At 34.7% G+C, this 27,545-nt stretch overlaps 1 protein-coding gene across 2 annotated transcripts in view; it reads right to left on the bottom strand.

Moving 5' to 3' along the window:
* Positions 1-289: 289 nt before the first annotated feature.
* Positions 290-27,545, bottom strand: part of LOC113237221 (ras-related protein Rab-37-like) — a 75,309-nt gene continuing 48,053 nt past the window's right edge. The window contains exons 1-5 of one of the 2 annotated variants that reach the window (XM_026473567.1): positions 8,742-8,993; positions 7,727-7,837; positions 6,714-6,822; positions 4,301-4,411; positions 290-1,257 (exon numbers count right to left, since the gene is read on the bottom strand). In XM_026473567.1, coding sequence (XP_026329352.1) covers positions 1,016-1,257; positions 4,301-4,411; positions 6,714-6,822; positions 7,727-7,837; positions 8,742-8,963 — 795 coding nt within the window. In that variant the 5' untranslated portion in view covers positions 8,964-8,993 and the 3' untranslated portion in view covers positions 290-1,015. Of the gene's footprint in view, positions 1,258-4,300; positions 4,412-6,713; positions 6,823-7,726; positions 7,838-8,741; positions 8,994-27,545 lie in introns of those variants that run through there. The other variant, XM_026473568.1, reaches the window with a different exon arrangement.

Raw genomic sequence — 27,545 nt, 5'->3', positions numbered from 1 at the left:
TACTTTGATCTATGGTGATAATTTAAAAAAATAATAATTCGGTTTGGACCATTATTCATGAAAATCTATATCAGCTATAGCTATAGCACATAAATGTAAAAATAAATATCAAAATTATTACAAGGTACAACTACGTCGTAATAAGTCTTTACTGGGATATAGATAAAGTTAGAAAACAGTTAAGAAAATAGATTTCAAGTGGTCACCATTTATAAAACTTCTAACAATAATAAATATATGCAATACAAGAAACCTACTTTTGTCCAATAAATACATAAAATGTATATAAAGGTAAATTTTTACAATATTTTTTAAAATATGAGTGATACCATACCTACGTAAGGTAAATAAGTAAGACGTGTTTAATTAAGTCCTGATAAAACAGGTAATTACTAACGTAATTACGACGTATCAGAGCGTTTATGAGTATTAAATTAACGCTGTTTCGTAACATAAAGAGCACCTAAAACGTCAAAATTAAAGTTGATTTTCGTATCTATCCAATTTACGTTGACCTCGATGAAAATTGTTTTTGACTTAATGTGGCGTAAACAGTTTTTGTTTACGCAACATTATAACTTTCACTGATTTATTATATTACAGTTTTGTTCCAACAAATCGAAGTAATATCGTCTTCTATAGAACCCACTTTATTTAATTACCTTAAGTAAATTTTCTGAAGGTGTTTTTAAGTTATTATTATTGAAATAACACTTAGCGCTTGCCTAACAACACTATAGTGAACGATTACTTATTCGAACTTAAGATTCAAGTTTATGAGAAATAAATACATACTTGCACATCCTTAATTCGCTAAAAGTATGGTCGACATTGATTTAAATGCATATTTACGTTACCTAATTATAGTAAAGTGTTTATAATCAATATGCATCTACATAAAGTGATTGGTAAAAAGTTCCAAGTCCAACGTACCAATTTCGGTCCACGTTAGGACGTTTGGAATATATTCAAATTCAAAATCCATTTTCGAAAACCGTTTTATTGCTTGCGTCTTTTATGAACACGGTGGGCACGAAGATTTTTGTTCCTGTGATGGATGCGCGCGCACGGCTAGCCTGGAAGGGTCGACGGGGTTCGCTTTTGCAACTAGAGAGCGCGCCACATGAGCAAATGCTGCTTCGACATTCAATCCGGTTTTTGCCGAAGTTTCCATAAACGAGACTTGGTATTCCCGCGCTAGGCGTTGCCCCTCCTCCCGCCTCACCGCTCTTTCTAAGCCGCTATCCGATTTGTTACCTGATAGGAAGACATCGTATGTAGTCGAGTTAGTTAATGTAGGAAATACCTACCTACAATGCACTATAAATAACAAATAATTTGTGAAGAGTTGTGAAGACTCTTAACGACACGCAATCGCGTTAAGCCGGTCAGGAAAAGCTTTATGATTTTGAAGGGTCGGTGCCCTCAAGCACCCCTTAGGTATCCACTGTTTGTACTAAGTGCTATACAAATAGTGGATACCTAAGTTAGGGCTCCGACTGTACATAAGAGCGAAAAAATCGGCAGCCCCAGCGGATGCGAAACACGAAACGTATTTTTAGCTCTTGTTACATGGGCATAAATCTTTTCCTGCATGCTTAGCATGAGCCCGAACACAAAAGTTATCTCTTCTTCGAACTGTCAATTTTCTCTCGAATATGACGTCACTACGAAGTATCTCTAACCGTCTCTACAGGCGCGAGCATAAGCGCTATGAGGTTTAAGTTGCTGTGCATACAAATGTCAAATAAAGGGAATTTATCTCTAACCATAGCACGATAGTCAAATTTTATATACTTTTGACAGATCGCCCGTAGCGAAATATCTCTACTACTTACACTATGGAAACCAAAGGACATGTTATATTGACATATATAAATCAAACGTTATATGTTTAAGATGCATTTAGCCTTAGAGGAAAGATTTAGACATTGAAAACATAAACGTTTTACTGTCTTTGTTTAATTACTGCGTGCCGTCGTAAGCCAAACAGATAGCACTACATTGATTTAAGTCAAACACGGGAATTGAAAATACGTAACACCATCTTAAATGCCAACTGTCCTCATTTTACCATTTTTGGAGTACCCTTTGATAACCGTTTCCGGTTGTATACATCAAATGTCAAAACCAATGTTTGGCCAAATGTTTTATTGAATTATTCGCACGAATTGTAATGAAATGGACAAAAATATTGACAGAGAGAACAATTAAGTATTGATTAAAATGCGTCGCTGCGGCATTAAGGGGTGCTGCAGTAGAAAAGGCAGAAATCAACCGAATGTTGTATTACACCGGTATGTATTATTTTTTGTCTATAAATCATACAATAGCCTAAATATCTCATGTAATTAGATTCATTTAAGAGTTTATTCATATATCTTGTCGAATTTTGCTTTGTTTACTTTAGATTGCCTGTTTATTAGTATATTTTGATGATTGTTGATAACGATTATTTTGAGATAGTGTCGTTCTTGTAAGCAGACATATTGTCGATATTCTGTTGTTAAAACAATTGACTACGAGGATTTTATTATTTCAGTCTTATTATTTTTAAAGTTTACCACCAAAGCAAAAAAGAAAGAAAGAATGGTTGGAAATTATAGTACTGCCGAACATAAACATTGGATCAAATACCATTTTCGTTAGTTCTCTCCATTTTGAAGTGTCAAATTTTAATAGAATTTTATATGTAACTAGATTACATAATAATGCAATTCCATCATTACATTTATTGGTAAATATCTTTATATTTAATTTTGATTTAAATGGCTCATTACTTGCCTAGTAATAATAGCGTAGTATTAATCATACTTTGATTACAGTAAACAATATAGAAATTTGCAAACATAAAAGACAGTTTCAATATTCAAACCATACATTTGCATGTCGATATTGACTCATGTATGATTATGGTACAACACTAAATCTGCCATTTGTGGTGGATATTTTTAATTCAGGTACGGACGTTTATTCCGTAGACAGGGCAGCTCCTTTCCTTTATTTTTTTCCATCCTCTAAGCTCTACTTGGGGCAGAAGATAAGCGATGCTTTTTGTTTAAATACTATATCTTTTGAATTAGTGATTTTAATTTAATATATGTGGATTGCAGATGATAAATAAACCGAGTTTTCTTATTATTTCCTTAAATTTGTAGTACAAACAACGTAACACAAATCTGACAACTTTTGACACACCTTTCTTATTTCTTCTTAATAATACTTCTTAGCAAAAAGGTAGGAACACAAATAGTTTACATTAAAATACGAAAAATACAACTAATCCCACACGCCATTTCTGCTATTCATCTGTCCTAGATGAATCATCTATTGAAGTAGTGGTGACCCTTCGTTTCATCATGTTAGCAGAGCCAGATGCGCTGGCTGGGCCTTCACCATAATCAATCTTCCGTACATTATATCGATAATTTCGTTTCTTACTATTGACTTTAAGGACCGTGAAATGTAGGATGTAGTTTATAGCCTTGAACAAACTGGGTTAGTTTAATAATCACCAACTTTCCAACTCTACACTGTGTCGCTTTTTTTCGTTTTCTGTTATAAATCTTTCTGTTTTCTTCTTGTATGTTGTGTACGTCCACAGGTATATCTGTGAGGTTCAAAGTAAGTGAAGGAAACGAAGACACGCGCTTATTACTCAGAATTTGACCCGTAAATTTCGGTGATAAACTTCGTAAACATTTTAAGGGACAACAGACAAACAGTAAGCACAAAATTGACAAAATTGTTTGTTTTTTGCTATTTCCTTTTTTGTCAAAATGAGCTTTCGACTACAAACATATCAATATGATTTGCGTAACAAAGCGGAGGAATTGAATGAAGGGAGATAAAGTTGTGCATAAAAAAACTATTACCAGTTTAGTGTGACTGCTATGAAAATGAAGGGTAATTTACTAATAATTTTATTAAGGGTTATTTGAAAACTTTGTCTACGGTCCAGAGTTTCTCTTCCTGTTACGTCGTGCTCGGATTAGAGACATAATCGGTAGAGAAGAGAAAAATATCTCTACGCGTTTAAGTTTTGTCTATTTCTCCTCATGTTAATCCTGGTGACCGGCTTAATGCGATTTCATTTCGACAAGTGTTGTGAATCCCTAAGTCAATGCTAAAGAGTTACGTAGACCAGGGTTGTTGCGAATATCAGCATCCGCATCAAACATCCGCTGATGTGTAAAAAACTTGCATCAGCAACAACCCTGGTGGAGAGTAGTACTTTTCGGAAAATATTCCGAGTATCTATTACATCACCACAGGTGCTACAGTAGAAATTTAGGTTTACCTAAAAGCATAATAACGACGTCGTCCTGAGCATACTCTCGTATCTCGCCAAGCCAGGCGCGGATGTTGTCGAAACTAGTCTTGTTGGTTACATCGTACAGGAGCAGCAGTGCTGGGGAAATAAGTAAATACGTTAAATCATGTAACAAATTTGCCTACATTCGCGAGTCAAGTCAGTTAAGTTCTACATACGTTCTCGTATGTAGAACTTTTTATTTTATGTAGAACGCCTTTGTTGAAGAAAAATAAAATAAAGTAAAATGAACTTTTTATTTATTTTAATTTTTTTATCAACGGTGTTAATTTGGATACATTACTTTAGCTAAAAGCCAGTGAAGGAAATCATGACCTTCATCAACCTGCAAAATTTGTATTTATAATCCATTTTTTGGTAACTTTCTGCTTTAAGATACGAATTTGAGAAAGTAAGGTGACGATTTGTACAAGTATTAAGTAGTAGTGGAACTCCTTGTGAAAGAGTTAATTCGGGGAAGTACTGCCACCATACGTATTTCTTCCACCAAGCAGTAATGTCAGCATTACTGTGTTCCGGTTTTGAAGGGTAAGGGGACTGGTGAAAATACAGACACATGGGATTTGTCAACTTACGAGTATGTCTCAGGGTGTCGGGCGCAGTGGCAGTGCCCCTTAGATCTTTGCGATTTAAAGCTCTGAGTGATACTGCAAATGTTATGGATAGGCGTGTCGCTCACCGTCAGACGTACGACTTGCTCATCCCGTTCAACTTTATTAGCGAACTATTAAATATGAAAACAGTAATGTGGACAAAAAAGACGAAGACTCAACATTCCTGATTTTCAGTCTTCATTAAGTATATGTATATGCTTCGAGTGTACACTAAATACCAAGTGATTATACAGAGGCTTTTTGTGTTAGGACGCCTTCAAGGTAGACGCGTATAGATGTGCTGCAGTGGCGTCACTGTCGTGACACGCGCCATTGTCGTGGCACGCGCCACTTTTGCAGTGACAATTGAACAGTGAACTAAAAATTACTCGAGCGATACAGACGCGCGGTTGTCGCGCCACAGTCGCTTCTACATGCGTCTATTTTGAAGGCGCTCTTGCACTTTATATAATACCTAGTTGTAAAAATTCAAAAACTGTAAATTCTAAATATAGTATAATTTAGAAGTTTTGTATTACAATTTTTGATTCTATTTACAAAACACAAAAAATACAAAAAAAGATTTAGTGTTGCTAGTTTTAACCAAGTACCAATAAAATTGGTACTCGATTTCGGCATAAACAATTTTTTTTTAAAGATATAGCTAAGCATTTTGGCAATAGAGCTTGTATGAAAAGATTGAATGCATGTAACTGAAGCAGGAGAAGTTTGTCAGGATCGAAAAAATTGGCGCTCTGTACAATTGTACATATATTGTTGTACATATATTAATTAATATCTGCCTATTTCAATGGGAATCCAAAGTCGTGAGGATATTATTACGTAGATAATTATATATTCTTTACGGGAAATTTTACCTTATTTACTTAGCGTCCCAATTTGCAGTTTTGAAAAGTGACGTTATATTATTATGTATCCAGCATTGACTTACAAATAAATGGACGACGGGTCTAATACAAAAACCACGAAAAAAATGTCCCAAATCAACCTATTCGAAATTTAAATTGTAATGTCATCGCAGTATCGCGCTGTCAGTCGAACAAATGAAGACTAAAGCGGAGTTTGGCGCTCTGTATACGATTTTAGCGCCTTACAAGTGCGGACACTTTTTAGCGCGGACCCGACGTCCATATAATTGTAAGTCAAGTCAATGGTATACAGTGTATTTTTTTAAATGGGCCAGTATGGGGGGGGGGGGATATCCGAAATCATAGAACATACAAGGAAACAAAAAAGGATCACAAAAAAGACTTAATGGTTCAAAAGATAGTTTCCTTGTCACTTGTATGGTTTCGGATTTCCTCATACTGTCTCATTTAAAAAAAAAATTATATATTATTTATAATTAATAGTATATTATTTACCATTCACTACACACAACAGCTTTGGATTCTAACTTATTCAATAAGTTATGTATTCGTCAAGCGAACTTCAACACAAAGGCACGGTTTTTTTTTACAATCCGTTACAATAAAGTGGACGCCTAATTAACGTCATCATCAGGACCGGATTTAAAGAATGCCCAAGGACCAAGATTTCTCATAAACCGTTATTTTATTCAGCGTACGTCTCCTGACATTAAAATTTGGGCCTAATAGTAAATTCAGCCCTGGTCACCATTTCTTCTTATACTAGTTGTCCTTTCATAGACTAGTATGTATGACTTAGATGTACACCTACTCTCGTACTGAGCTATACTCAGAACGAGTATCAAGTACCTCAGTGTACTTATATCCTAAAGTTGGCAACAATGGATGAATCCTTACCGTGAGCGTCCCTGTAGTAAGCATGAGTGACGCTACGAAAGCGCTCCTGTCCCGCGGTATCCCAAATCTGAAGCTTTACCTTGATGCCATCCACTGTCACTACCTTATTCTGCGAACAGATGGCGTTAGTTGTAAGTTTTTTCCGTCAATGTTACTTGTTCACAGTCAAACTTAAGTAGGTACCTACGTATAAAATACACAATTATTGTTTAAGGGGGAACTTTACGATACTCATTGGGAGTACTCATACTCACTGCAGAATAAAGACAATATTAAAATAAGTACAGAAATAACAATAATAGGAAATGAAACTATTTTTCCGGATTTAAATCGCGTATATTTGTTATACGCGTATTAAATCCGGAAAAGTAGTTTAACGACAACAATAATGAATTAATTGATAAATTAATTAATTAATAAATGTACGACAACAATTGTTGTCGTTCCGGGATTTAAAATATGCCATCGCAATTTTGTACCAATATAACATTTTATACAACAATAACATTATTAGTACCTAAGTCTCTTGATAGAGTATTTCTTTAGTATGCACTGTTAATAAGTATAGCAACTTAGATAAAAAAAATATAGCCAATATTCTAAAAAAAACAGAATGCCAGGCACTAAATCAAATTACAACAAAAAGCAGTACAAAACCCATACAAAACCCAATAATCTCATGCCCATTGATTGTTGCAATAAATCACTCAGCCGAGCTGTCAATTCAATCACGGCTGTCACAAGGAAGGGGCGGGAACAAAAAAGACGCGCCAAACTTCAAACACCAATAGCGTTTCGCCAAATTTTAGATATTCACCTGCGGAGGTTCATTTCAATTACGAACCCCTTTTCAGTGTTAATTACTTTTTCGTAAAACTATTGCGTTTTACAAAATTGTCGGCTATATTAAACATTGATAGTAATTATTTTTTCCTTTAATGAAATTGTAATCAGTCATTGTAATTAGAAAGACGTTGAAAGAGAATAGTTTTCCGATGGAGAATGGATTGTACCCGGAAATCGATGCCGACAGTGGAAATGTAGTTTCCGGCGAGAAACGTGCCGTCACGGAACCTGACGAGCATGCAAGTCTTGCCGACGCCGCTGTCTCCCAGCAACATCACCTGGAAAATTGAGAACTTATAGTACCTAAGTACCAAGATATGCTTGTTTTCACTAACAAATCGAAAATATATTTATTTTACGTTATTAACAACATAGGATGCTACATGACTCATCTCAGTTGTGTGTCGAGTACCTATTAGAGATGAAACGGATATCCGGTAACTATCCGGTATCAGGCCTATCCAGCCTATTTTTACTATTTGGCCGGATACCGGATAGTAGACCAATATCCGGCCGGATAAAACTGAGAAAAATTCATAATCAGTATGTCAAATAACGGTACAGCAAGAATTATGAACTTAGATAATAATCTGTAAACTTAGTACTCAAATATAATAGGCAAATTTTGGTGGATGAAGACCAGTTTTTCTGCATAAAGTGGTAAAAGTTGGTTCTATTTATTTTCATAAACGAGACCAGCTTCAGCTTCAGCTGCTAAAAGATAATTTCAATTTCATTCAACTGCCATTGCAATTTTTTGGTATTCTGCATTCCAATCGAGTCGAGTGCACGTCGATGGAGTAATCGACAAATATTATATATATTTAATTTGAAGACCAAATTCCTGATTAAACGAGATAAAAATTAAGATATGCATAATAATTTCCATGGTAGTTTTATTAAGGCAACATCGACCTTTAGTGTGAGAATGAACGAATGCCATCAGTGCCATTCCACGGACACTCTGTTGAGACTCAACTGTCATTGCAATTGGATTTTAGTAGAGTAACATCATCAGATCATCGAAAATCAATCAAATCTGTAGGCACCTATTGATCGTCAAACACATACATCGAGTAACGGTAACGATCGCCAAAACTGGAGCACCTGTAGGCACCTTTAAACACAGACTCAGCCAGTTTACAATAGGCACTTAATTAGATATGGAAAATTATGTCTCACCTTTCCAAACACGTCATATTTATCTTCCTGTTTTCCCTTCTGATCCCATGGTTCTGTAGGTGATGGAGGTTCACTATGTGGCATGACGCCGCCAGCTTCATTTTCAGACTTATCATCATCATCTCTGGCTTCCGGAAGATTCCTCGCCCATGTTGGTCGTACCCTCCCGACTACAACACGTTTCTCTAACTGCCTGTTGTCTACTGAGTTTGGGTTCCACATGTTTTATTTATTTTTTTGATAATCTTATTATTCCCGCAATATGTACTCCATTGTGTGTTTAGTGCTTAATTCACCTACAATTATTTATAATACCTATATTCAACGCTTTGTCGTCGAGTTGCAGTCACTAGCCTGTTGCAACAAGTATCAAGTACCTATATTCAACAAATTGTCATTTTCACCAAAATAAGCGCGTTCGAAAGCTTAAATATATATCTAAATAATATATATTACTTATACATAACACTCAAATTATATAAAATAAATTTGGTCAACAACAATCAATCTGAAAACATGAAAACAGAAATAAAAGTTTTTTTTATTCTGGCTATAGAGTTATGCGATATATGTGGAGTGAGTATTTATTTTAAAGACGGCCGCGAAAAAATTTCAGTAACCAACTACGGCTTCGCTACGGGCAAACGTATAAAAATTCATATTTAGTGCGTCCGTCTCTTTAGATATCAAAGAAGCGTTCGGTGTATGATTTGGATGTAAATTTATTACAGTGACATTTTGACACGACCATACAAATTTATACGCGATACAAATGCATGCTGTCTAAAATTATATATTGGCCTATGGGCGACTAATTATTACCTTACACTAAAGCTAATTACGCAGTTTTGATCTAAAATAAAATATCTTTTTTATGGTAAGCGATATGCCTGTCAATGGCAGTTGCATGGATTGCCATTCAGAAATTCAAATCGCAAAGATTACCCGGCACCCTGAAACATAAGTTGACAAGTACGATGTCACATCACCCTCCCTTAAAAACTGGAACGAGCTTTACTGCTTGGTCACAGAAATACGTAAGGGATAAGGTGGTAGTACTCTCACTAAAATAAAATAAAATTGAACATAAATTAACTTTATACTTTGCCATTTACAGCGGTGCGTTTTCATGAACATAGCAAACAAAAACTTCTTAAGAATCGGTACTACCTCATTTAACGCTGGTTTTATTTAACAATTTATTTTTTTACAAACAAAATTAAAGCCATTTGAAAATGTATATCGTATAATAAACGTGTTCTATTTAGTTCAGTTGCTATTTAAAAAATCATTGGTACACGTAAAGTACCTTTTCACCTCACTAGCTCGGAAAGGCTTTCTTCCTCATTAGAAATCTGCGCGCAATAGTTATTTTTTATACAAGTGCGGAAGTTAGTCATTATTCAAGAGTCTCGAGGCTAAGTGAAAAATGACAAATCCGCACGTGTATCAAACGACGTTTTTTTAATACATTTGCGAAAAAACTACATTGAAAGCATTGACCTACAAATTCACTTAAGAAATAATAAGGAGTTGGGCAGATACATACATACAAATATTACTACAAATGTGAAAATAAGTTTGTATAAGAAATGTATATAAGAAATGTACCGTCTATAAGAAATGTACCGATATTCCAACTAAACGTAAACTCAAATATCCGTGATTCCGAAAACCGATTTATAATAAAACCGTTACGCTTTCGTGTAATTTTAATGCTTTTCACAAAGACAAAATTAGTTTTTATTTTGTATTCTTCCTAAAAAAATACATTTGATATTATGAAAATTCGAGCTAACGTTATTTCGGACAAATGTATTTTCTGACTTCTAATAGGTAATCTCAAGCCGTAAAACGAGTACAACAATATTTTGTTAGTTACTGCTAACGTTTAATTAAAAATCATTTTAAAAATAAGATTAAAATCAAAGCGACTCTATAGTTTCTTTGTTCCAAATATTTCAATCCATTGTGGTTCGAAAAATTGAAAATGACCAAGAAGTTTATATATAAGCTTCTTGAAATTGACACAATGGGTCTCTTTCCATCTTTTGCACATGCAATGTGTAGAAAAAGGACAGTTAGCTATTTAATTATTTTGTATGCTTTTGTAATTTATATTTACGATTCATTTAAATGTAAATTAAATACTATAAAACTGTACAAAATAACATTTTTAAATGATAACTATGATAAAACAATATATTTGTTCAGTGAAAATATGATACAAAACCTTGTGTTTACATTTTACAGCAGTAATTTTTACAAGTTATTATTATATGGTACTGCATGATTGACAACCGCGCTGACAGTCGAACAAGCGAAGACTGTTGCGCGATTGTCGCTCTGTAAGTGATTTTAACGCCTTATAGATGCGGACACTTTTAACCGCGAACCCGATGCCCATTTATTGGTAGGTCAATGATTGAAAGTAAAATAACAGTATTTACAAAAAGTAAATGAAAAAGGCGGGAATGTAAATGAAAAAAGTTAGTACTTTATTTGGTCGACTTTCTTCAATATGGCAACTGTTGCCAGCCGCATTAAAATTACTATTTTAGTGGCGCGGCGCACAGCAGTCTCGCGTAATACTCACCTCCGGTCATTGTTTAATACTCAATCAGCCATCTTTATGGAAAATATTTTGGTATTTTCAAATGTAACCCGTTGTTTTATAAAACTCCTATGCAATTTGTTTAACAAATAAGACGTTTGTAAGTAAATATAAGTTTTAATGAAGGATGACTTACACCACAAAGCACAGAAATATTAAATAAATATACAACCTCTTTAGTTCTATATTTAAGACTTGAAAGAACAGTAAATAAAAAAAAATGGAAAAGAAAAAAGCAGTAGTGCGATAAATCCAACTTTCAGCACGATTTTTAGTACGAAAAATACCACGTTTCTGTATTAAAAAAGCGTTTTTTGCACGCTAGCGTGGAAAAGGGTTTTTGAAAATCGAACTTGACGACCGACTGTGGTGCACCTAACTTTTACTTTCTATGAAAAAAAAAAGATATTACTTGTCGTAGGTACATTACATAAATAAGTAACATAAATCCGTTGGCTTAGAATAATAACGCATAGATACCTAGTCCGCACACGCTAAGTGTGGCAAATTGAAGCGCTCCCAATGGGCCTACACGAGCCGGCGGGCCGTCAGTGCTCAAGGTCAACATGCACCGCGAACAGCTCAAGAATTTTAGCTATAAATGACGAAATGTATGATAAATGAGTGTAAAAATACGTCAGACAAACATAAAATAGATACTAACATCACATTCCACAAGGAAGTAACGCGTTTCAACTTGTATTTTAATATAAATATTCATTAAAACCGAAAATTAATTTCGTTGCAACAAGACACGAAAATGTTGCAAAGTAACGGATTTCTTTCTCCCAATTTTGCTATTCTGTTTCAAAATAATTATATTATGTAATTTTTTGAGAGTAGGCAATATCGCGATGGCTGCAGATTTTGTTTTATTCTAATGTAAGTGTGCATTTGACCTCCATTTCTGCAAGTTGAATGCGTACAAATGTTGTTTACAAAGAGCAACCCGTAGAGTTTCTTGCTTATACTTCTCGGGGGAATCTGCCTTACGAACGAGCGGTAGAGTTTAACCAATGTGACGATTTCAAGTGTAATAATGCTTACCTATGAAATAAAGATTATTTTGATTTGATTTTGATTCTGAGTATCCTTTTCGAGGTATTTGGGGATGCTCATTACGAATATGGCACTAATTTCTAAATCCAAGATGGCGGGCGCGGTTTTTATAATAATGGCTATATGGGTCCTTTTCTTTTTTTTCACCCATATTGCATTTATTTAAAAACTCTTGTCCGCCATCTTGGATTTTGATATAAAATTGGATTTGGAGATAAAAGCTATATTCGTAATGAGCGCCCCTAAATACCTTGAAAACGATACCCAACTTGCCATTATTTGAAAAATCGTGCCCGCCATCTTGAATTTAGAAATGAGTGCCATATTCGTAATGAGCACCTCGAATACCTCGAAAATGATTCCCATATTGCATTTATTTGAAAAGTCGTGTCCGTCATCGTGTATTCAGATATAAATGCCATTTCCATAAGGATTACCAAAAATATGTTTTTTTTAATTCTTCTCACTTGACATTGTTGATCGACACTAACGATCGATAAAACCGAGCATATCTGTAGGCACCTGATGGACATTGTCGATCGACAGTAACGATCGACAAAATCGAGCAAATCTGTAGACACCTGATCGACAATGTCGGGCAAATCTGTAAACACCTTTAACTTAATGATGAGTTAAGCAAGATACAATTTCCCCACTTTTGAGAGAAATGTTATTCCATGGCATCATTATTTGTATATTTATGTGCGTGCCGACGAGCGTAGATACAAGTTGCTTACGCCTACATGAATTTGATTTTTGCCTCACTTGTGACAGTTCGTTTGATATGAAACTATCATTCTATGCGTTATTATTGTAAGTCCGTTGGTATATTTTCTTCTTATTATTGTTGACATTAAAGTGACAATGATAACTAATGGTGTTTATTAAATTATTTTAATTCGAAGAACTCAAATAATTTCAATAATCACTTAATTACACAAAATAAAAGAACAAGCGAGAATAAAAATTTATGAGAAAAGAATAATAATTCAGAACGCATCCGAAGACAAACTTATTTTTTTCATTAAAAAAGGTTTTTTAGTTCAACTGTTTTACTTTCATCTGCTATTTCGCTATAGTGAGGTGAAAAGTTGTGTGTTTTGCTCGGCAGCAAACTTGTTTTGCGTCTCGTGCCTTGAAGTTCTCGCTACGCTCAGGAATCTATATTTCAATCTTAGCTTCCTTCGTTTGCTCAGGTTTCAATACAAGCACTTGCGGCAAACAACAACTTTGCAGCCTTGCATAACAAAAAACTATTATAATACAGCGATTTTCTTAAAAATTTCGAAGTAAGCTTGTGTTTCTTTTTTCCTATCGTGATTTTCGGAAATCGTGTTTTCATACCGTATATCGTAATCAGTGTACATCCCCAATTTTACTATTTATTTTTTTCCAAAGTTATTGATTGAACACTTTCACTGTTATGCGGAATCAACCACAATCATTTGAGGTTGTATAGACCCTTAATTTGCCTAGGTCAAAAATGTTTCACGTTGTTTTCATTCTCACGTGAGACAATGTCGCGTTCTTTCTTATTATCATCAGTAAAAAGCATATTTAAGATTAAAGCTATATGTCAAGTTTGCATATCATTTTGATAAAGGTGATATGGCGAGGAACGCTATAATGGCCTATCAAGAGTCTGTCGAAACAGCTGCGTCGTGAAGTAATCGTCAAAGGAAACGATCGTTGTCATATTAAAATTTATTACCTACTTGCTAGTCAACATCTACTTGAGAAAATGAACAAGTGAAGATGAATAATTATCGAATGGCGGTTTTATTTTTATTTTAACTTCAGTATCTAATTTTGCATTTCTATTAAAAAGAATAAATATGTAGCCACAAGCCGAGAAAAATTAAGTGTATAGCGAAGGTAATTTGAATCATAAAATGTATTTATTTTAGTTCCTTAATTATACATTATGTTTAATACTAGCTATATTATTTAACTATGGTTTTAAAGGCTCAATTATCATAGCTAATTTCAATAAAAGATAATGTAAACATAGAGTAGTGGAGTATATTCGTAAACTGGCCTATGACGAAACCGAGAACTTATTAAGTTTTATACGGTAGTTTTTTTTCTTCTAACCCACACATCCTCCTACACACATGAAATCATTTCCACTCTACTCGCAGGGACGTCGCTATCACACCAAAAATTATAACTAAATAACATCAGTACAGAGTACTAAAAAAACAGACGCCAAAAGTTCGTGGAATTACATCCCTTTTGCCAAGTTTTATTGAAATCGGTTACCGGAAAGTGCGCGAAACCAGATTCATCCCCTAGTTTGCCACCCTTAGAGATGGAATATTTTCTTCAAATTTAAATGGGAACACTACCGAGGTACCCTCTTTCCAACATTACATTGAATTACACGATTTCATTTCGCCTTTCCCTTTCATCACCGGGGGACTATGCGTAGGCTTGGGTTCCACCCCTATGTTGTGGATATTTCAAAGATTCGCACGAAGCGTTACGCTTCCACATTTATATGGCTAACGGCTATGGAGTGGAATTCCCTGCCGGCAGACTTGTTGAACGTTATAACTTGGGCCTTTTCAAGGTGACAGTGAATAGACATTATTTAGGTGTGCTTACTCCATCGTCGACCTCTTAGTCACTTTCATCAGGTCAGATGGAGGTCAAATGCGCACTTATATTTTATATAAAAAAAGAACATCAAAATCGGTTTACAAACCAAGTTACAAACCAAATACATACAAAAAAAGTCGAATCTCCTTTTTTTAAAGTCGGTTAATTATAAGAAATTTTAAATTGAAACTTAAAAGTCCCAGAGGTCTACTTTGGAAGACAATGTTACATTTTAAAACTGTTACATGTTCTTCTATTCACAGAAGAGCGCTTGCGTCTCAAATACAGGTAATTATTTATTTAGTTTAGACCCGATATCTAGTCCTAAATGCAACATTGCAAGTTAACACTGTCAATGTCAAAGTCTGTAAGTTTATGAAAGAAACAAATTTATTATTATTATAATGCAATCGACATTTTTTGTGAAATTCAATTATTAACATATCTAGGATCGGTGAAACGACATCTACATCCCCGTCTAATCCATTTTTTTAATATCTTATCTAGTTTCATTTTATTGTTAAGCAGATTGCCCCACACGTCGCCGACAAGTGCAATTAGTTAGAAATAGTGTTTTATTATATTGCATGTACGTTAGTCCTTAAGGTTTATATTCTGTGTCATGTGGCCTGGAATAAATATCTAGATACCTAAGCAAAAAAATTAGTGCAATTGATGTTTTTTAATAGCAAAAATAATTGCTAATTCTGAAAAAATATTTATTAAAAGTAATAAAATATTGTCATTACAAAAAGACTGCTTATCTCTTTCTAATACAATTTTCTCTTAACTTTATTTAACTTTTAGACAAATACGTTCACTTCAAAATTTTATTTAATTAGAAATTAAAGTGTTCTACTGTTCACTTCAAGATTTTATTTAATTAGAAATTAAATAAAATCTTGAAGTGAACGTATTTCTAATCAATTAATTGGACATTACTTAAATCAAGAAATTTTTACCTTTTACATCAAATTTAAATAATCTTAAATGAATTCAAAATTTCTTGGGTGTATTTTATGAAAACATATTCTTAAACAAAAAAAGAAGAAGTTTGCTATTCAGGTAAATGTTCTAAATTCTAGAGTATATTTTTAAAGCAACATTTCGTTGCGTTTTCATAGTCATTGTCGCCGAAGGCACACGCGGTAACGGTTACTTTTACTTGTGCTTGTAAGCATAAAAATCGTAAACAGTCATTTATCCAAAGAAACAATACGTAGTATCTCTAGTTTGTTAGGGTGTTATTTGTAGTCATAATTTAAGAAATTTGGTTTCAGCATGAAATCAAACTACACTTGTAATAAGCACAACTTTAACATACAATTAGTTCCATCACGCCACTGCTAGATGGCATTAGTTGTACTCTGAAACGCGCTATCGTTTTGTTAACTTCAATAGTATAAGTCATCTCATATATTTTAAAATATTAGTTCTTTCTGCCGTTGTAGCATTTATACGTCACTGAAGAAGATTCCGTCCTATTTCTGCTACTTTAAGGTTTGGCACTGAACAGCCAGTAGACATGGGGAATAGCGTTACATTCCTATCGCCGTGACTGTCGTTCCGGTTCCAAAAAAATCACAGTGATAAATCATCGTGATTTTGTCACGCCTATAACTTACATCACGATATACGGTTTTAGCCAGCGGCTTCTTTATTATACTTATAGCCGTTTTTTATAGAATGATTTAAGTTTTTGCTCCCTTTGTAATAAGTTTCAATTCCATTCAAAAAATTTATTTTGTATTTAATGTAATTTTGTTTTTACTTATTTAATGCGAATCTTTGGATTGTTAAAAATAGCAATAAAATGTAATGTAATTATATTTCTAGTAGAATACACAAAGTAGATTATACATAAATATAAAATACCAACTCTTCCTATAATAAAACAAATATACAAAAATATTTTACTTTGTTCATAAATAGGTTTATAATAACTGCTGCACATTTTTTTCACCTGCCCTTTCTAGTAGTAATAAGCACCTACGACCCTTGTGAGTGAGCAAAGAAAGTCATCCTATTTCATTCACTCCCATCGTCGAAATGGCCCGATTTGAAGAGAACTACAACGAGTGGCGCGCTCAGTCACCACGGAACGGAGATCGCGCATTGTATCAAATACCTATGTCGTGATGTGAATGACGGGGATAGCTATTGGAACGGAGGAACACCTATGTGACTTTGGAACGTATCGTCGTTCGTTCGGAACGAGTCACGGTGATACTGTTTGACGACGGACCATCGTGATTTTTTCATCGTGACGTTATTTATCACCCACCTCTAACAGCCAGTGACACATACTGTTGGGTCCATAACCCTGTAAATTGACCCTTTTTGATATTAGAAAACATAAATCTTCAATCAAATAATTAAGTACCTCTACCTCTAAAATCGGACATTTCTAATAACTAATAAATATTTTGTTAAATCTAGAGTGGCTTTATGACTTGAAGTAAATTAATTTGCTCTTGGATTAAATATTTCTATCTATTAACTAAAATACACTTTTGAGAAGTTTTTTTTCTATTATCAAGTAATTATTCTCTAGCGTCTATAGGGAGAGGATCGTTTTGTTGGATTTAATAAATTTGTCTTCATAAAAAAAATTGTCTTTTTCTAAGTAATCTGTTTTTACCGTGTAACGTTTGTATATGATAGGGTTTTAATACCAGTTTACTTTAATTATGATGTTAAAGGTGAGTACTATTGTTGAGTTTAATGCTGAGTCCTACTTGATTTGTCAATTTTGCTGTTGATTGATGGGGTGGTGGTGTAGTAGTCGTTAATACAAAAACGGTTAACAAAAGAATGATTCAAGTATGGTATTTGTCATTTTTACAAGTAGAACTTCATACTTTGTAAGTATGGTGACAATACTCCCCGGAAAAACTCTTTCACAAAAAGCTCTAATGCTACTTAAACGTATATAATATGGTAAGGGGTATGTGTTTAATTGCATAAGGTAATCAAATTTTGTTTATTAAAGCGAAAAAAAACTGCTATTTTTTGATGGTTTTAGTTTTAAGACAACATAGATCACAGAAGAAAAAAATAATGGGAGGGCCTTTAAGCCCCGATTACTATCAGAACGGATGTCGCCAAAACTCAAACGCACAAACTGTCGTAATATTAAACACGATTAAATCAGATAATGATTAGTCGCAGTTTCTTATTTAAAAAGGTGTAACAAGTTCTGGACTGCTGATGTAATTTAAACTTTACCCAGTTGTTATATTGTTAAAAGTTAAAAAAAACTTACAATACCCAGTTTTCATGAACTTTCAACAATATGTCAACTGATTGATGTCGATGATTTGATTTTATGTTGAAATTTCATTCACTGTGCTGCCATCTATAAGCAATAGCAGAAGGAGGACGAACGATTAACGCTTATTAACGCTGTCCAAAAAATCTACTGATGGCACACGTACGACGTCCACTAAGCACTTCTAAATTATGTTGTTTTTTCCATTCTTTCCATAAAGGAAAAGGCAATGGTGTATGGTGTCAAACCTTTGCCTTTTTCTTTACGGACAGAATGGAAAAAACAACATATTAATACATTAGAAGTGCTTCGTGGACCCAAGGAGCCAAGTCTTGGTGCATTTATCTTTTTCTTTATAGATAAAATAATCATACCTGTGACATTGACACTGTGTCCATTTTGTATCTGTCTCTATTAAAACTGCCTCTGTAAACGAACGGTTACCACGCTGGACTGCCACGCAGAGGTCCCGGGTTCATTATGTGTCCATGGCATCCGCGATACAGGGTTTCCCTAGTACGGGGCTATGAGTGTATACGCATTATAATTCAACCGGACCACATCGAAAACAATGCAAAATTTACATATTAGTAAAGTTAGCATGGGAAATTAATTGGGTCTCTTTTCATACTTTATACACACATGTATTATCTCTCTATATATAATTATAGATAACTTGATACATTAAAACACCTATATAATAATGCTATATCTATAATTGGAAATATCGCAAAATCCAGTTGAAGTAAACACAATAATCTAAATGTAATTGAGAAGTTTACCGTTCCCTTTGACATTCAATCGCTTTTAACATACGTTTGTGCGTGCCGAATTTCTACATAAGTATATTTCGAATAGCGTTTTGGAGGTAGGCAGTTAGGGTGTTGTTTGATGGCCAACCTGAACGTAATTAAGTTGGCTCGATTGCAAAGTCTTCTTTGAAGGATATCGCTGCCAAGAAACATAATTTTCTCTCTCATTAAAGTGTTTTATGAGAACCGGGAAATAGTCCAATATTGCTACTTTTCTTGACACTCTAGCAATTTCAGATTTTTTAATAACGCCTTGTTTCTCCGATCTTCTTTTCTATTTTATTTCTCAGACCATTTTTTTTAAGCTAATATTTCAGGCGATTGCATTTTTATAGTAGGTACATTTCTCCGTTTCTTTGTAGGTTTTTTAGTGTTTCTTAAATTTAGTAGCCAGTCTTTTAATTAAACTCGACATGCCTTAAACATTATAGGACAGATATCTGTTAGTTATACTGTTTGAATTATTATACTCAAAATCGACTGTTGTAAAAAAAAGAAACGCCTTGTTTTAAATGAAACGGTCTCTAAAAATCCACTGGAGTAGTACCTAAAAAAATAATAAATGAAACCAAATTAAATAATTTGTAACAATATTTAAGAGACATCCGACGGTTCAAGGGTGATTTTACAGATTTCCTCGCACAGCGAATGACAGCCACATACTACCCCCACACTTTCATATTAATAATAATTAAACCAATGTAAAATTAAACTCATTATCACGCACCGGTCCCACCCATTGTTCGCTATGCATTGGTCCATGGATCGCTGGAGACGTGTCTGCGTTACCATAGACCATAAAACAAAAAATACAGTAGAAGTGCTTAGTTTGCGTGGTACCAACAGTTCGCGGGGTTCGGCAAACGTAACTCAATCCGCTATTTTCGTTTTGTACATGTGTCAATCATCTAGCGCAAAACCTCGCAAATCATAGAAAATGCCTTATTTCGCTACTTTGGACTGCAAAAATTGTATTATCTATTGAGGTGTTCCGTATCATCATTAAGTCTTATTTTATCTATCTAATAAAAAAAATCTGTGTATCGTAATCCTTTTTCGTTAGGTACAAAAAACGAAAGTAAAGAAAGTAAAGAAAGTAAAGAAAGGAAAGAATATGATTACTTCTTTTTGGAGAACTAGTAAACATCTCAAATTAATCGTCGTTCAGCTATTAACTACTAGATGGCAGCACATTGATTGAAATTTCAATATGAAATGAAAACAACGTACCATGTAATAATAGGTATTGATGATATTAAACTTTCAAAGATATGCCAACGGGGTAAAGTTTAAATTATATTAACAGTCTAGAATTTGATATTCCTTATTAAATTTGAAACTAAGACCAATCATTATCAAGATTTCATAGTGTTTCAAATTATGAATGTGTGAGTTTTGGCGAAAGCGGTTCTGATGGTAATCGAGACTTAAAGGCACTTGTTTTTTTCTTCCGTAGGCTTAACGCACTTCTATTACTTTTTTCCATGCCATTGAACCTCGTCCCATTGTGTGCGGGTAGCGGGTGCGAGTTTGTTAGTGGCGGGTTTGCCCTAAGGCCCAGAAGGCCCGATCCTAGGGCGGCCAGATTTTAGGCGGCCAAAAATTCACTGATGATAACTAGAAATAACTCAAAATACCTAAATATTCTAAAGGCTCACGCACACTATGGAGGGCCGTATTGCACCGCATCGTAGACCAATAATCTTCCTAAACCACTTTCGTACATTTTATGTATAAAATATAGACATGTTACATATCTATAATGTATTGTATAATTACTACATCACTACGTCTGTCTGTCTGTCTGATCGCGATAGACTAAAAAAACTATTGAACGGATACTGGTACTGACTACATGGCCTGGATGAGGCCTGGGACGGCCAAGACTACAAATCCGCCACTAGAGATTGTGCGAAGTGAATAATCACGGATAATGGGAAGACGCCTTTACTGTCTTATCGTTTTTAAGTTATAGATATAGGTATGTGATAAAGTCCTATTTACTTATTTTTGTGACGCAATATTCATTACAAAGTAAACGATACATTGAATTACTATAAAACTCTATACACACTGAATTGACTCGCCCCGCTTTGATATGAGGACCCACCGAAGACTTAATGCCTGTAAAATAAGTAATGGACAAAAAGCTTGGCGCTTCAAGTATACCTAATTATTTAAAACTAACGAAAGAAAAATTCACCATGACTTGGCTGTATGGTTTAAACTTTTTAGGGAAGAAATTAAAAAATAACAATTATAGCGTTAATGTCTTAGGAAAAAATTACCGCTTCTTGGCCATGGACCACCTGCCTGATTCACCTGTGTGGACCACGGGTAATTATTTCTTCACGTGGTACTAAATTTTACGTATAAAAAAGAACTAGTATATAAAAAACGTATTAAGCGTTGCTTTATTGAATTTATTTAAAAAAGGAATTTGTTGAAAGTTATCAAAATCAAAAATCAAAATCAAAATAATCTTTATTTCATAGGTAAGCATTATTACACTTGAAATCGTCACAATGGTTAAACTCTACCGCTCATTCGTAAGGCAGATTCCCCTGAGAAGAATGAGCAAGAAACTCTAGGGGTTGCTCTTTGTAAATAACATTTACAATATTTTTTTATTTGAAACATCAGATTGAGACTACCTCCATGAGCTAAACGGGTTACTACCACGGATTTTTGTCATCCAAGTACGCAGAAGTTGTATAATAACCTTTAGTATAAAGTTTTTGTTTCACTATAGTTTTAAACCTCGTGAAAGGCAAATTTTGTATATCAACCGGAATCTTGTTATAGAAGCGTATACATTGCCCCTTAAATGATTGTTTGACTTTGTGAAGACGACTATCAAGAAAAGCTAGTTTATTTTTATTCCTCGTATTAATGTTATGTCTGTCACTATTTTTCATAAAGAAATTACTATTCCTTTTAACATAAATTATATTTTCATAAATGTATTGTGAGGCTAGTGTAAGAATGTTAATTTCCTTAAACTTATCTCTCAAAGATACTTTGGGGCCCAGATTGTAAATTGCCCTAACTGCACGTTTCTGCAGGACAAAGATTCTATTGATATCGGCGGCATTACCCCAAAGCAAAATGCCGTATGTCATGTGTATGTTACTTTAGAAGCTCAATGTTCACGACGATGCAATTTCCGGCTGCTACTGCCAGCACAAAGCAACTGAAGAAATAAACATGAAAAATCGATGGCCGAGGTCCAACACGTAGACTAATTATCCGACAAAATAAAAAATTATTTCCCATAAACCGGAGCAATATAAACAAACGAGTTCGACAGCGCGCCCTAAACAAAAATGTTTTACACAAAGAAAAGCTAGTTAATAGGTGAAATTTTCATGTTGGTCTTAAAGCTTTTCCACAGCAACCCTCTGTTTTTATTGCTAGCAATACTTCGCAGGTTATAGAACAACAATTTGCAAAGTAAATTAATCGTACTTAGTATACTGTTGTAATAATTTTCGGTAAACAAGTAGGTATTATTAATGCAAAGATCTAACAAACGCAAAGAAAGATGCCTTCGACCCCATTGCCACATTGCCACGTTGAGGCAACAATCACTGGTTCGAGTTCAGTCTGGTCGAAGGAATTTTTATTTCAATTTGTTCGTTCTTTATATCAAATAGCGGTATATTTTCACAAAACACAGACGAATATCATTGTATTAAAAATCAATAACGCGAACACACTTATAAACCCGCACTAGGGAAACCCGTATCGCGGGTGTCATGGACACAGACATAGACAACCACAAATTACACCCAAACTCACGAGAGAAACAAAAGTAGGCCATACAAATATTTCTCCTGGCACTGGAATCGAACCCGGGACCACTGGTAACCGTTCGGCCACGGAGACAGTTAAAACATCATGATATTCAATAAAAATATTGCAAGTAGGCATTGTTTATTGTTTTTTTATAATACCTAGTGACAAACAAGTCGTGTACCTGGCGGTAATCGTACTTACACCCCTGTCCATAACAGTTCCAATGCCACTCAGAGCTTCAAATATAAAGCTCTTAGCGGCACTGCCACTGCGCCCGTTTATGTATGTTTATGAATTGCGGCCTTAGTCTTATTCACTTAATTGTTTGTTAGTATGTAAATAGACCATTCACCCATATTCAAGGGTTGTGAAGAGGTTTCGAACTTATAATTATCTTGATAAATAAATTAATTGGAACAACAGAATGCTACCGCTAACATATTTGTGCCATGTGGTTAATCTAAAAAAACCGACCTTAAAATTTCGGGAAATTACATCTATTTGCCAAGTTTTATTGAGATCGGTTACCGGAAATTGCGCGAAACCAGATTCGTCTGCTAGTTTGCCACCCTTAGAAGTGGAATATTTTCTTCAAATCTAAATGGGACCACAACCGAGGTCCAGGGTCAAGAGCACGTCAAGTTTGACACTTAAGATTTAAATCCAACTGTATGCCGCTGACGATAAGAACGGTCCAAAGTACAAAGTGTCAAGCTTGACGTGCTCTTGACTGTACTCTCTTTTCAACAAAAAAAACATCAAAATCGGTTCACAAATGTTGAGTTGTCGCGTAACATATGTACAAAAAAAAAGGAAAACATACATTCGAGTTGAGAACCTCCTCTTTTTTTGAAGTCGGTTAAAAAATGTCGCGGTACAAAATATTCTCCCTGGTAATGATTTTTAGTCAAAACTATGAATCAATATGGATAATTATTATTATCGGACATAAACATAGGGCGCACTATAAGTTTCCGGAACTTTTTTTTTCACACTCAACATAGCCCCGCACTAGGGAAACCCTGTGTCGCGGGTGCCATGGACACACACATAGACAACCACAAATTACACCCAAACTCACGAGAGAAATAAATGTAGGCCATACAAATATTTCTCCCGGCCCAGGAATCGAACCTGGGACCTCTGCGTGGCAGTCCGGCATGGTAACCGTTCGGCCACGGAGGCAGTTAATAAAACTGACCACTTACATAAACAATATTTAAAAAGTAATTACAACATTTGAAAATGGAGCTCTTTGGCATGCAGAATACAGTTTGTTTCATTCAGGTGAATAAAATATAAAATAAATGATATAAACAAGCGACAGCGGTTTTTACATTGTGGCGTCATTTTAGAAATTGGTTGTCTACATCACCATGGATGTAACTCGTGAAAATTTTTGTAATATCATTTTCTACGATTTCAAGTGTAATTTAACAGCTCAGCGGAGCTTCGCTCGGCTTCAAATTGCTTTTGGCGATAAAGCACCATGCAAGACGACTATTTATAGTTGGTTTTCAGAATTCAAACGCGGTCCTGTGAATCTCAGTGACGAATTTTGTGATGGTCGGACGACCACTGCTGTGAACAACAAAACCATCGATTCTGTGCGCCGTATGATCGAAACAGACAGGCATGTGACATACCATGAGATTCGGACATTTTTAGGCATAGGCATGAGTCAAATACAATCAATCTTACACAAACATTTGGGTGTGAAAAAGCTGTGCTTTCGGTGGATCCCACACGATTTGACTGAGGCTCAAAAAACGGATCGCGTCACTTGGTGCAATGCCATGCTTACCAGATTCAACGAAGAGGCGTCAAATTTGATGTGGGACATAGTAACAGGTGATGAAACGTGGATTTATAGTAACGATCCCAAAACAAAGTAGCAATCGAGCGTCTGGGTCTTTCGAGATGAGCCGAAACCAACCAAGGTTGCGCGCGTGCAAAGTGCCTCTAAGCGGATGATTGCTTCTTTTTTTAATAAAACTGGACACGTGCCTACTAAAGCTTTGGAGAATCGTTGTACCGTGAATAGTGATTGGTACACGAATGGTCGTGTACCAATCACCATTCACGGTACAACGATTCGAAGTTTGTCAATAACTTCCGGCAAACAAATGGTTGTTTGCCGGAAGTTATTGACAAACTTCGTGAAAATAACCGTAAAACGCCGTATCATCTTGCACCACAATAATGCCAGTTCTCACACGGCCAGATAGACAAATGAATTTTTGAAGATGAACAACGTTGACCTTATGAGCCATCCCGCGTACAGTCCCGACCTGACACCTTGTGACTTTTATTTATTTCCAAAAATTAAGAACCAGTTACGCAGTCAATGATTTTCATCACCTGAAGAGACTGTCGAAGAGTATGAAAAATATAATTCAGATATTGTCACGGAGGAGTGGCATAAGTGTTTTCAAAATTGGTTCATTCGTACGAAAAAGTGCATTAACGCTAACGGTGAATATTTTGAGAAACAATAAATTCATTTCTGACTATTTATAGTATTTTTTTCCGGAAATTTATAGTGCGCTCCACGTAATAGATAATTATCATGATCAAGGAAAACAAATATCTTGGCAATTTCGAACCTTCCTCGACGTGTGAATTTTATCATGATGTTTTGCTTCATCATTAGCTAGTGTTACCTAAAACATTCACAAATAAACGTTGACTACTAAGGCATTTATTGCATACATTGCGGAAAAAGATTGTCTCACTGTTGAGTCGAGAGAAGCTGTCTCAACAGCATTCTAAATGCTATTGCTGGAAGATTTGTTTTTCCTATTTTAAAATTTTGGATAGAATAAATTAAGCGCGCATGACAATTTGTAATTGAATTATGTTGTTCTTGAATTAAATTACTTCTTCTAAGTTTTCTTTACTAACGTAATAGAGATATTTTTCTTTTAGAAATAAAAGAGTTATTATTATTGTTGACAAAAAGACCGAACAAACACAAAGAAAAATTTCTTCGATCTACACTGTCAGATCGAAGGAATTTATATCTTTAATAATAAGAAACTAATGGAGTATTTTTACAAAAAACGTATAAATATCATGGTAGTAAAACTATGACGATATTCAATAAAATAAATATAAAAGTTATTATTATTATTATTATTACACGCCGAGACAGGGGTTCCAACCGTTGACCTTTCGATTGTGCAGAAAACGTTCTCCCACTGGGCGGTTCCCTCACCATCTGTTTAGAGGAGATCCATGCCCAGTAGTGGGATATATAAAGCGGTTGATGGTGATGATCTACATAGACGTACTACTAAGTATACCATACATATACTATAGCAGCAATAATTTGACTCAAGATTATAATATTGGGATAAAAGGAGATCTTCAATAACCAAGTTTCCGGAATAAAGATATTTCTTGTGTTCGGTTACTAAGTTAAAACCTTCCTTTTTCATAAGATGGATAACGAAGCAAAATATTGGAAAGACGAGGATCTTTGATAAAGATTATATAAAATGTACCAACTTCCAACCAATTCAACTTTTTAGTTCGGTATTACCAAATATCACAATTGGCAGATTGTATTAACTTAAACTCCAAGTATCACACATAGAAAGCATATTACCTCCGTAATAAGTACTATAACCGAACAGGATTTGATTGCATTTGAGTTCAAATGCAATATTGAGTTGTGTCACTATGGTGAAACAAAAGAAACAAAAGTTTGAGAATACTAGCTTATTTTTACAAATACACAGATAAAACACACATTCATGTCATATCCGTACATAGAATAGGCCTATAAAAAAATCGATTCTCACTAATATGCTAGAGACGGAACGTTATCGACGTGACAGTGTCGATATTTGTGTTACGTACTGGCTAATCACGTATATGAAATCCAATTCCATTCCTTGGCTAGACTGGATGTAGCGGATTTCTTTTTGCGGTTTTGTATGGCGCAGGATGGTATATTTCGTGGAGCACTTGACGCGGTGAATTCGATAATGGAAATGAAAAAACGTCGATTCGAAAGAATTGTTTATTATGCGATGGTATTTTTTTACTTACAGGTACCTTGACAGAGGGAACTGCCTATTGATGATGCCTCCTGTCCTATGAGCTCTAAGTTTGGCACGTTTGGATACGTCTTTGACACTCACACGTGTGACGACATTGTTACCAGTAGCATTTCGTTGTTCCAATTAATTTTATAAATATCGAGGTCATTAATAATAATAATAAATTCTTTATTTAAGACAACTGTGATCCATAAAGTGTTAGTACAGACTTAAAACTATGTTAGTACTTATACTCTACTATTGACCTAGTACTATTTATTAAGTGCCGCATAATTGGGCACTCACATCTCTCCGCAACAGTCTTCAGGAGGCTGTTGGGGCTGTCACGTATTCTGTTCAGTAGTTCATTGTCGTGTTAATTATCAATTAAAATTATCACTTCGAACAATGCTGTAAAATAATTCCTGAATTTCAATGAAAGTGCAGTCCAATTTTACTAAAACTGTTTAAAGTTTCAGAACAGAATTTCAGCACTATCTTTTAAAATACTCTTTTAATAATTATCTTTTCTCCATACCGTTAGGTCAGGTAATCAATAATGTAACGGAATTTTCCACAAAACAATTATCCTATTCGTTACAA

Source organism: Hyposmocoma kahamanoa, unplaced genomic scaffold (assembly GCF_003589595.1).
Source record: "Hyposmocoma kahamanoa isolate Upper Pololo Valley unplaced genomic scaffold, ASM358959v1 93, whole genome shotgun sequence".
NCBI lineage: Eukaryota > Metazoa > Arthropoda > Insecta > Lepidoptera > Cosmopterigidae > Hyposmocoma > Hyposmocoma kahamanoa.
Note: the sequence above shows the minus strand (reverse complement) of the source record. Positions and strands in the feature narration are given on the sequence as shown.